Raw genomic sequence first — 12,512 nt, forward strand, 5'->3', positions numbered from 1 at the left:
ATTGGTATATATGAGGTATACACAACGTACTATAACTCTGATCAGAAGCACATGATGATAACAACTTCTGAAACGTACAGCTTTAAATGCCAGGAAATGTAACCCAGCAGGACCCTATAAGGCCTTTCTGGAACAGACCCCTCCCTTGTATCCTCTGCTGAAGTACCCAGATAATAGCATCTGATGCACGTTTCCTGAGTCGTTTCACAGATGCTAAGTTGGAGAAGACTCTTGAGAGATCCTTGGACTGCAATGAGATCAAACGAGTCAATCCTAAAGGAAATCAGCCCTGAATATTCATTGGAAGGACTGATGCTGAAACTGAAACTCCAATACTTTGGCCACCTGAGGCGAAGAACTGACTCATTGGAAAAGACCCTGATGCTGGGAAAGATTGAGGGCAGGAGAAGAAAGGGACGACAGAGGATGAGATGGTTGGATGGCATCACTGACTCAATGGACATGAGTTTGAGTGAGCTCCAGGAGTTGGTGATAAACAGGGAAGTCTGGTATGCTGCAGCCCATGGGGTCACAGTCAGACATGACTGAGCAACTGAACTGAAAATCACCACAACATGGAAGAGATTAACTACTTGATGATCATGAGCACATAAGCTCCCAAACCTCCTGAAGTCTTAACCTCTCTGACACCGTCTTGTTACCTCACCATCAACCAATCAGAGAGTTGTGCATGAGCTGATTGCCTACCCAGGATGCCCCTCCCTTGGGTCACTTTTTAAAATGCTTTGCTGGAGCCTAGGGATGAGTTCTGATGTTTTGAGTGGTACCTCCCCTAGGTTCCTTGCTTGATGGCCTGCAGTAAGTGCTGCACCTTTCTTCAGCACAACTCAGCTCAGTAGACTGGCTTTACTGTGCATGGACCAGCAGACCCAAGTTTGGTTCGGTAGCAGAAATGCCAGAATTATAACAGACAAAAGCAAATACACAAGGCTAACAAACACAGATTTCCTGCTGTCTGCCACCGGCCACAAAATGGATTCCTGTCGAATGCCACTTGGCAGAAATTGCCAAGTGACTGATGAATGGTCAGACATCCAAAATCCCACAGAGCTGGTACCAGAGGAGAAGACTAATATGATAAACAAAAATCCGAAAAGCCACATGACTAGTGAGAGCCAAAAAGCTCAATACTGTTTATACCACTCACCAGAAGAGCCAGGAAAGGTGAGCTGTGGACCTCACTCCGTTGGAATGAGGTTCATTTTCAGGCATGTGCTTCTCTTGGGCTCTGATAATAGAACTCAGGTGGGAAAGTTGGTAAAGCTTTCTGGGTGGTTTGCTATCATCGCTGCTTCCTACTTTCTATTTTTCTACAACATATTCTGCCCTGCTGCCTGCTCCTACCCCTCCATCCCCCACTTGCCCCTTCCAAGGATGGTTGGGTGGGGTGATCTTACATCCCATGAAGGTGGAATTGCATTAGAGGGGTTCTCTCAGCTCTTCTGCATCTGCCTTAACTTTCTCTGGGTGAAAGCTTAGAAAACCTCAGTGTTTACTCTCAGCTCTCCTAACTGCCTCCTTCCATTTTGTTGTACTGTTCTCAGCACTTGATAAGGCTGGTGTGGCAAAGAGTTGGGGATTGTGCAGTCTTGAAAGCGCACAACTCAGATGGGACTCGAACCCAGCCAAAACCAAGATTGGGACTTGAACCCACAGGCTAGGACTCAAATTCCACTGTCTTTTAATTGATATCGCACACCTGGTCTCAGGACTTAATGAAGCTCAGGTTCTCTATGTTTCAGCACAGAGGAATTCAGTGAGAGGCAAAGTGATAGGTAAGAAGTGGGTTTACTTAGAGATACATACTCCACAGACAGAATGCTGTTCATCTCAAAAGGTGAGAGACCCTGAAATATGGGGTAGTTAGTTTTTACAGACTGGGTAATTTCATAGGTTAATGAGTGGGAAGATTTTTCCAACTATTTTGGAGAAGGGGCAGGGATTTCCAGGAACTGGGGAAATGCTTTTGGCCTTTTATGGTTGGCCTTTGTACTGTCATGGCACCTGTGGGCATGTTATTTAGCATGCTGATATGTTGCAGTGAGGGTATAATGAGGCTTAAGGTCTAATGGAAGTTGAATCTTCTGCCATCTTGGACCTGATCAGTTCTAACCAGTTTATGCTCAACTGTGCCATTCTTGAAGGGTTGTGCCCTGCCCCCTTTTCTCCTGGTTCACTCTTTTTGGGCTCCTCTTTCTGTCAGCCCCACGAAAGACCTAGAAAAGTCTGTTAGAAAGTAGACTGATCTATCCTCAACCCCCTTTATGGTAGACTTCGCCTCCCTGCTGCATTTCAGCAGAGATGAAGGCTGCTGTGGCTCTCTTCTGTCTTATAAAGGTCTTGTTTCTGAGGTTTTGTTGGCAAACTTTTCATTAAAGGGTCAAATAGTAAATATTTGGAGCTTTGTGACCCAAGAGGCAAAACTGAGCAGTCTTTTCTTTTTTCTTTTTCTTTAATTTGGCTGTGCTGGGTCTTAGTTGCAGCACACAGGATCTTTATTGCTGCATGGGAGAATCTTTTAGCTTCGGCATGAGAAATCTCAGTTGTGGCACGTAGGATTGATCTTGTTCCCTGACCGGGGATGGAACCCAGGTCCCCTGCACTGGGAGCAGAGTCTTAATCACAGGACCACCAAGAAAATCCCCAAATTAAGTAGTTCTTATTGAAAGACTTCTCATAATGAAGAGTCTTTTTCACATTTTATAATTAAAAATGAAAAAATCAGTCTCAGCTCCAGGGCCAGACAAAAATATAGGGGTCAGATTGATTTGTCCCATGGGTGAAAGCAATCTCTTGTTTGGTTCACGTAGATTTCTTTGTATCCTCACTGGTGAGTTTTTTAAAAATCTATATAATGATGTCATCTTTCCAGCTTGTTTCTGTTAGTATGGTCAGAGGACTGTGCCAAAAACCACTATGCTAATGTCATGCCTTTATCTGATCCTGGATCTGATCTCATTCCAAGACCTAAATCATTCTCTGTTGTTATAACACACAGAAAAGTGTGGAAGTTCATCTCACAGCTATCTTCTCAGAAGATAACCAAATGACTTCAAATAAACTATATACATCGTTCAGGTGTTAATAGCCCAGAACATATCCACTGGTACTAGTGGCAAATATTTTTATCATTTGTGAATTTGAATAACCAAATTATATTTAACCTTAGGCCAATCATTAAAATATAGTATAAATTATACACATATGTATGTGTACATTAAAGTAGAGTATATAACCACAGAACAAAGGGCTTTCTTGTGTTGACCACCAAAATGGTTCCACTTAATCCTCCCAATGATGGTGTTTGCACTTTAATATGTTGGTAAGCATGTCTGGCTGCCATTATTGTAGAATGTCCTAGTTTTTGAAAGAACATTTACCTTACTAGAGGAAGCAGGTAATGGGGAATGTCCAAGGAGTTTCAGTCTAGAAACACTTAGAAAAGGTTCAGTTCAGTTCTGTTGCTCAGTCATGTCTGACTCTTTGCAACCCCATGGACTGCAGCACGCCAGGCCTCCCTGTCCATCACCAACTCCCAGAGTTTACCCAAACTCATGTCCATTGAGTCGGTGATGCCATCCAAGCATCTCATCCTCTGTCGTCCCCTTCTCCTCCTGCCTTCAATCTTTCCCAGCATCAGGGTCTTTTCAAATGAGTCAGCTCTTCACATCAAGTGGCCAAAGTACTGGAATTTCAGCTTCAACATAGAAATGGTTAAGATGGTAAATTTTACATTACACAGTTTTTACCACAACACAAAAAAATTTGCTTTAAAGATATTACACAAATAATTCCTGACAATTGTGTAAACAGAAAATACCAGCAAAAAGGAAAATAAAAACACCCACAACATTTTATTGCATGGATGCATAAATCATATGTAGATTCACATTTGGATTTGCTATTTTATAACCTGACTTTACACTATTTTTAGTTTAGTTGTTTTTCCTGGCTATGTTGGGTCTTAGTAGCTGCACGTGGGCTATATATAGTTGCAGTGAGCAGGGCTGGTGGGTGGGCTTCTCATTGCGGTGGCTTCTCTTGTGGGGCATGGACTCTAGGCATGTGGGCTTCAGTAGCTGCAGTGCACAGGCTCAGTAGCTGCAGCTCCCAGGCTCTGGAACTTGGGCTCAGTGGTTGTGGTACATGGGCTCAGTTGCTCTGCAGCTCTGGGATCTTCCTGGACCAGGGATCGAACTGGCATCCCCTACATTGCAGGGTAACTGTTAACCATGGACCACCAGGGAAGCCCTTACACTATTTTTAACCATGTTTTAAGTTCTATGTTCTTAATCAAAAATGCAGAGAAGTAGGATATTTCACACTTCTATAAACTCTAAGACCTCAAGGCAGAAGTGCGATGGCACATTTAGGGGTGCATGCCTTTCCATCAATGCTTCTCTTTTTAGATCATGTGTCCTCAGGAGAAGGAAACTCTCCTCCACTCCTGATTTGTCAGCCAGCTCTACTGACATCTTTCAGTGGTTCCTTTTAGGTATAAACCCATCTATAGAGGTTCATCCCTTCATTCTTTCTGGAGTTATTTCTCCACTGATCTCCAGTAGCGTATTGGGCACCTACTGACCTGGGGAGTTCCTCTTTCCAGTATCCTATCATTTTGCCTTTTCATACTGTTCATGGGGTTCTCGAGGCAAGAATACTGAAGTGGTTTGCCATTCCCTTCTCCAGTGGACCACATTCTGTCACAATAAACTAGAAAATTCTGAAAGAGATGGGAATACCAGACCACCTGACCTGCCTCTTGAGAAATCTGTATGCAGGTCAGGAAGCAAGTTAGAACTGGACATGGAACAACAGACTGGTTCCAAGTAGGAAAAGGAGTACGTCAAGGCTGTATATTGTCACCCTGCTTATTTAACTTATATGCAGAGTACATCATGAGAAACGCTGGACTGGAAGAAACACAAGCTGGAATCAAGATTGCTGGGAGAAATATCAATAACCTCAGATATGCAGATGACACCACCCTTATGGCAGAAAGTGAAGAGGAACTCAAAAGCCTCTTGATGAAAGTGAAAGAGGAGAGTGAAAAAGTTGGCTTAAAGCTCAACATTCAGAAAACGAAGATCATGGCATCTGGTCCCATCACTTCATGGCAAATAGATGGGGAAACAGTGGAAACAGTGTCAGACTTTATTTTGGGGGGCTCCAAAATCACTGCAGATGTTGACTGCAGCCATGAAATTAAAAGACGCTTACTCCTTGGAAGAAAAATTATGACCAACCTAGATAGCATATTCAAAAACAGAGACATTACTTTGCCGACTAAGGTCCGTCTAGTCAAGGCTATGGTTTTTCCTGTGGTCATGTATGGATGTGAGAGATGGGCTGTGAAGAAGGCTGAGTGCCAAAGAATTGATGCTTTTGAACTGTGGTGTTGGAGAAGACTCTTGAGAGTCCCTTGGACTGCAAGGAGATCCAACCAGTCCATTCTGACAGAGATCAACCCTGGGATTTCTTTGGAAGGAATGGTGCGAAAGCTGAAACTCCAGTATTTTGGCCACCTCATGCGAAGACTTGACTCATTGGAAAAGACTCTGATGCTGGGAGGGATTGGGGACAAGAGGAGAAGGGGACGACAGAAGATGAGATGGCTGGATGGTATCACTGACTCGATGGATGTGAGTCTGAGTGAACTCCGGGAGTTGGTGATGGACAGGGAGGCCTGGCGTGCTGTGATTCATGGGGTTGCAAAGAGTCGGACACAGCTGAGCAACTGAACTGAATTGATAGAGGCTTCTGGTACTTTGGAAACAGGTGTGTCTACCTGTCCCTGGGGCTTTTTAGTCACATGTCTATCTACTGGGGTAATGTGAATACACATCTGAGCAAGGTTAACGATTAAATTGTTGAGTTAAAAGGTCAGAAGACCTGCTGTTGGAACATCAGAATAGGAGATAAAGAATCTCTTGAAACTGGCATTCTACCTTCTCTGAGGAAAAGAATCAATAAGAAACAGCACAGTCATACAAGAGTCTTCATCCCAGAAGTGATCCAGGAATCATGCTGGATACTTTCTGTGGCTCTACATTTTGGGTAAGTAAATCACACTTATTCTCACTGACTCTTCTCAGCTCAGAATAAGTAGCAGATTAGCCTAGAGTGACCACTAATAAGAACTAGAAAAGTTAGATATGCAGTTTGTCTAAAGCTCAGGGTTTTTTTCCTTGTTTGTTTAAAGATAAGTCATATTCTATCTGGGTGAGATAATGTATTTATTTTTCTAAATACATTTATCGCATCCCAGACTCTTTTCTCAGAATAGGTAGCTGCAAAATTGCCTTCTCTAAAGAGAAATATGGGAAAAGCTTCTTCATTAATCTTAGGAGGAATTATTTGTGGAGTAGGAGGAGGAAGAGATGATCTATGTTTGAGTTGTATTGAGAAATGTTGATATGATACTGATATGTTCTAAAGGAACTGGCAATTAGTGAGATGGACTAGAAGTTGAGGCTAGGGATGCAAATTTGGGCATGAAGAGCACTGAGACAATTTTTGAACCATTAGAGCCGAGAATTCAAAGACAGGGTGAGCAACAGTACCACATGGTTTAGTGAAACAGAAATTTAGGGATTTTGAGAAAGCTTGGTTGGCAGACTCCTAGCGTCAGAATCAACTGGAGTGCTTGTTAAATTAGCTTAATCATCTTGGTAATTGTTTCACATTCTCAAGTTAGGTAATTTTACAAGGAGAGCAGGAATGAGATAGCAGAGCACGTGGACAGCACTTCCCATCCTAGAAAGAAACTGGGCCCCAAGGTGCTCGAGGCCCAGACGTGGATGATGCTGAAAGCTCAGCTTCTCTGTCCAGCAGTGCCAAATTGAATCTCAGAGACAGAGTTCTGGGTGAAGTAGAAAAGAATAGCTTTCTTTCTTTGCCAGGCAAAGAGGGCCACAGTGGGCTCTTGCTCTCAGAACCATGTGTCCCACCTTGCAGAAGACAGTGAAAAGTTTTATAGTAATTGTTCAAAGAGGATGTGACCAGCTCCTGGACATTCTCCTGATAGGTGGGTGGTGAGGAAAGTGGAAAACGGCATTGTCTCCAGCTGGCCTGGGGTCTGCATGCTTGTGGGCAGCATGCTATCTTTAATCATTAACTTCTCCCACCTGGAGGGGGTTTCAGTATCTGCAAAATAGCTCAAAGATATTGTTGTGTGTATCTGTTGATGGGGAAGCAAGGACCTTTCCCCACGGCTGAGCTCGACCAGTTTGTTTTCCCTCTTATCTCGCATCCCTTCCCTTCCCTAATTATAAACTGCTTGAATCTGCCCATTGGAACTCAAGGAAGTTTCTGGAGGCTGAGTGAAGGCTGTTTCCTATAAGGCTTTGTGCCCAGGAACCCCACCGGGCCCTGCACAGTATCATGTACACCACAGGAAAGAGGGGCTTACCATGCCCCAGGATTGCACCAAGTCATCTCAAGAGAATTCTGAGAATCATTTGACAGATCATCTTGGTCAGGGAACCTCAGTCTTTAAAGAGTGTGCAAACAGCTGTACAAAGCAAAAAATGTTTGCAAGAAGAGGAAGATCTACATGACTCAGATCCAAGAACAGGTGCCCCCACCTTCACCTCACAAGATACTTCTGCTTATTGCAGGATGCAAAGTCTAGTAGGAAACTTGCTGGGAATAAGCCTTCCCTCCAATGTGCTTCTGCTGCTCATTAGCCTAAGACCCCTTCAGGTTCCAACTTAAGCCCTTGGGGCCATAGGAGATTAATTGCCCTGGTGTAACTAAGCACTCTGCTGCCGGCAGGTTTGGCGTTTGCCTCTGAGTTCGGTCAGTGCTAAAAACTAGAATGAGTTTTTATATCCTAGGATTATTCTCCTCTTTGGATTGTGGAATGGTCCCTCTTCTTCCCACAGCTTATTTGTACAGCTGGTGGAGAAATTCACTTAGAATCGCAGAAAGAAAGGTTTTTAGAGGTTTGGTCAGAAAAGTCACCAACTGGCATTAAATGGTGATGTTTCTATCAATGGAGTTGGATAGGAAAATACAGCTAGTTGAAGGGTCAGGCTAAATAGGGATATAGAACTGTTTGGAAGTGAGGGTAGGGGTGGTAGTGGGCTGGGGGTTGGTATTCTCTCTTCAGAAATGCATATATCCAACAGTCATTCCATTTTGATGCCCCAGAATTCCTCATTGTTGGATAGCCCGGAGGTGGACCTGCCACTTTGTTTTGAGCAGACCGTTCTGGTGTGGATTCCCTTGGGCTTCCTTTGGCTCCTGGCCCCTTGGCAGCTTCTCCATGTATATAGATCCAGGACCAAGAAATCTTCTATAACCAAACTCTACCTTGCCAAGCAGGTAAGGGAAATCTACTATTTTCAAACGAGTTTTGTAGTGTGCAATAGAGGACATTTCTCGGTGGTTCAAGCGTCGTCTTCCCTGTCTGTACCGGTTTTCCCAGGTTCTGCGGTCTCAGGTAGAGCCGTGCTCCGGACGCCCCTGCTTCCACCTGCCCTGTGCCTCACTGACCCCTGCCATATCCCCTAGTTAAGATTACTTTGATTTTTGCATAAGAATGACTCTGAAGTCTTATGGATATTGGACTCCAGAAACACCAATGACGAGTAATCAGTCAGTTGAATAGCTGTCTTTTCAGCATTTGAGAAGCAAACACTGGATTATTTGTCTTTGCTGCATGTGTGTGCTCAGTTGTATCCAATTCTCTGTGACCCCACGGACTGTAGCCCGCCAGGCTCCTCTGTCCGTGGAATTTTCCAGGCAAGATCACTGGAGTGGGTTGCCATTTCCTCCTCCAGGGGATCTTCCTGACCCAGGGATTGAACCCACATCTCTAGTGTCTCCTGAATTGGCCGGCAGATTCTTTACCACTAGCGCCACCTGAGAAGTGCATGTATGTATCTTCAAGCTATTCTAATTAATCAGGAGACTAAAATTCAGTTGACATCTACCATGAGGTAAAAATGAACTACCAAAACTGTCTGCACCACTCAGGCAATCCGAACATCATTCTTCTCCCCAGACTTGGATCTGAAATAGGGCTTCCGTGGCCCCCAGAGTCAACCCTGGGTCTGGGTGGTCGCTCACCGTAGAGGAAGGATGGGTATGTACTCATTGTGGCCTGCCATAGCAGGGAAATAATGGAAAGGGGCTGCAGGAGAAAGCCCAGGAGGAATGAGTGTAGGTGCCTCCCAGCAGGCTGCACTGATCAGTGCAGAGAAGAACTTGTGGGAACTGAGATATCTTCAATTGAGCTTGTAAAACTCCCTCTTAGTAACTATCACCTGCTGCTTTTCACTAGGGTTTTTTCTATCTTGTCCTGATTATTAAATAGGATTTTAGACAGACAAATTAGATTTGGTGTTCTACGAGCATACAGATCAATGAACCCAGGTTGTTGCAGCCTAAAAAGAAGGCAGGAAGAAATTTGTCCAGAGGAAGTTGACTTTGCACGGACTCTCTGAGGTGGTGGCAGGCCTTGTCTACTCCGGATAGAGGAACAGTCTGGGAGGGCTTGGAGCAGAGCCACTGTCTCCCTTGTAGAGCTGAGTGCCTGGCACAGGGCCCGAGCACTTGGCATGGCATTTGCTGAACGCTGGTATAAATCCATTCTAGGAATAGGAATGGGATCAAGAGTGGGTCACTCTGAACATCAAACATCATGCTTCAGTACCTTGGGGATGAGACAGAGCTTCTGGCTAGTCAGTTAAGTTAGAGAGCTTCTATCATTTTCTGGAGCTTCTAAGCAAAGGTTGGATAATCAGTAAATCAGTATCTCATTTCTTATAGCTATTAACTTTAAAAAACTTTATTGAGAAATAACTCACATATCTTATTAATACAATTTTACCCATTTAAATACAATTTTTTTAGTATTTTCATGATCTGTGTAAGCCACCACCCCAGTCAATTTTAGAATATTTCCCCCCTCAAAAAGTCCTTTGTTCATTAACCCATATCTCCCCATTTCCCCTAGCCCTAAGCAACCAATTATCTACTCTTTGTCTCTGCAGTTTCCCTGTTCTAAATATTTCGTATGAGTGAAATCCTACAAAATATGATTGAGTAGCTTCTTTTACTTGTTATAAGGTTTTCAAGGTTCATACATGTTGTTCAAGGCTTAACCATGATATTCCATTATATGACTATATCACATTTTGTTTAACATTCATAACACAAACCTCTAGATAAAACTCAATAGATAAAAATAAAAGCAGTGTATTTGTTTTTTCTTTTAATTTCTATAACTAATGATCCACTCACCCTTGCTCATAGCTTATAATTTATACTTTTTTTGTCCTCCATCCTAAAAGTGAAAGGTACAGATTAGCTTCCTGTTAAAAATTTCAAGATTCCTCTGAAACAGTCCAAAGTATGTCTTCAGAAAATAAAAATTCACTGCTTCTGTGAAATTCACCTTCTTCTTTCTTGGCTCAATCCTCAGCTTGACTTCATTTCTTTACTTCCTATTCTACTTGCCTTTGGGCTGTTCCTCTCTGACTCTCTTCCTCTCTTTTTTTTAAAAAAGTATTTCACTGCATTGCTTGGTATATGGGATCTTGTTCCCTAACAGGGATTGAGGGATGTTAGTTCCCTCACCAGGAATTGAACCCACGTCTCTTTCATTGGAAACATGGGATCTTAACCTCTAGACTGCCAGGGAAATCCCCTCTGACTCTCTTAAACTGTTATTGTTGTTTGGTCATTAGTGCAGTGTTTATCTTATCTGGACTAAGTCAATTTGTTTGACTAACCTGGTGAGAGACTACCAGTTTGTTTAAAGGTGCACCCTTTGCTAAAGGAACCCTGTGCTCAGCAGGTGATTTCATGAATTAAAAATGAATGAGTGAATGAGCTCATATTAAGTCCTAGAGGAACAAAAAAGGAGTTTTGTTCTAGAGGTTATAAAATGGGCTGAGGTCAGATATGCAGCAAAAATTGGCTTATTGTTGAGCCAGTGAGATATATGGAAGTCATCTTCAAGTATTTGTAGAAGTTTAACATAGGAGATTGTCTAGCTCATTCTGAAAGTGTCAGTCAGCAAGATTAAGTTAAGTTGGTGTAGGTTGTTTGAGGGAGCTAATTTTAGCTAAACATGCAGAACTTTTTCTTTTTTGTGTGGATGATTTAGCTTTTTATCTTTTATTCTTATGTAAGTTTAAAGAAAATCAAAGATATAGAAATTATTTTCCATTCAGCTGTATCAAAATTTAAGAACTTAAATTTGAGACAGCTTAATCAGTTGACTTTTCTTTGAGAGGGTTTTAAATAAGTTCAGTTGTAAAGACCATTACAAAGGTGGAAGAACTTTCTAATAGTAATAACTGTCTGATAGTAGAATGGTCTGCTGGGGGATATAGTTCCTGAAAATGTTGAAACTGAAGTTATACATTTGTCTGCCAGAGAAGTGATGAAAATAGACACCTTATGTAATGGGTCAGAGGTTCAATCAGAGTGCTCTCATAAAGCCCTGGGGAAAGGAAGACTGTGCAGAGGTGGAAAGATATTAAATATAGCCAAACCACTTTTTTTTTTTAATATAATACCAATGAGGTTGTGTCCCCTTAGGAAGTTGAGTTGAGTAAACTCCATGTGCACTTGAAACCTCTCCAGTGATTCAGAGATGGAGTGCAAAGCCTATTTAAGGACTTGGTAATCATTAAACAGGGCTTCTCTGGAGGCTCAGCAGTAAAGAATCTGCCCACAATGCAAAATACGCAGGTTCAGTCCCTGGGTTGGAAAGATCCCCTGGAGAAGAAAGTGGCAACTCACTCCAGTGTTCTTGCCTGGGAAATCCCATGGACACACAAGCCTGGTGGGCTACCGTCCATGGGGTCACAGAGTCAGATACAGTTCAGCGACTGAACAACCACAGCAATAATTAAACAACCATAATGTTCCCTTGAATGGGATTAAAAATTGTTTCTGATTATAAAAAATGCATCTCTATAGAAAGATTGACTGTGATTATTGTAAAAATTTTGTTGACTCTAGAGAAATAGAGGATGAAATCATTGATAATTGTTATTACTCTGTACTTCTGTTTTTAACATTTTGGGATGTTTCCTTTTACTCTCTTTAAAAAACTAAATAAAAAAAAAAGACATGAAAAAAACACTTCCCTCGACCCTCTACCTTCTAGTTTTATTCTCCAGAGTCTGCCATTTTAAATTATTTTTGATGGCTACCTCTGTATCTGCAAATAATGTTTTCTTTCTGTGTTTCTTGATCCATCAACTTCAATAAAGATCTATTTATGTCCTCTATAAAAGACAAAGAATTTATTCATTGACCCAACTCCCTAGCTTCCTTTGCCTCTCTCCTTCTTTCTCTCAGTCCTTTCATTCTATATTCTCTATTAATTCAGTCCTTTAATTATTTTCTGTTCTTCTGTAGGTTATACCTAAAAATCTGCCATCAATTTAATTTAATTGGCCATGCCATGTGGCCTGCAGGATCTTAGTTTCCCAACCAGGGATTGAATCGGGGCCATGGCAGTGAAA

The 12,512-nt window shown here is 42.3% G+C and overlaps 1 protein-coding gene across 1 annotated transcript in view; it reads left to right on the forward strand.

Moving 5' to 3' along the window:
• The first annotated feature begins 5,900 nt into the window (after positions 1-5,900).
• The window catches only part of ABCC2 (ATP binding cassette subfamily C member 2), a 70,651-nt gene continuing 64,039 nt past the window's right edge, over positions 5,901-12,512 (forward strand). Inside the window, exons 1-2 of the mRNA XM_040254206.1 lie at positions 5,901-6,078; positions 8,176-8,349. Coding sequence (XP_040110140.1) covers positions 6,046-6,078; positions 8,176-8,349 — 207 coding nt within the window. The 5' untranslated portion in view covers positions 5,901-6,045. The remainder of the gene's footprint in view (positions 6,079-8,175; positions 8,350-12,512) is intronic.

Source organism: Oryx dammah, unplaced genomic scaffold (genome assembly GCF_014754425.2).
Source record: "Oryx dammah isolate SB20612 unplaced genomic scaffold, SCBI_Odam_1.1 HiC_scaffold_14, whole genome shotgun sequence".
Lineage (NCBI taxonomy): Eukaryota > Metazoa > Chordata > Mammalia > Artiodactyla > Bovidae > Oryx > Oryx dammah.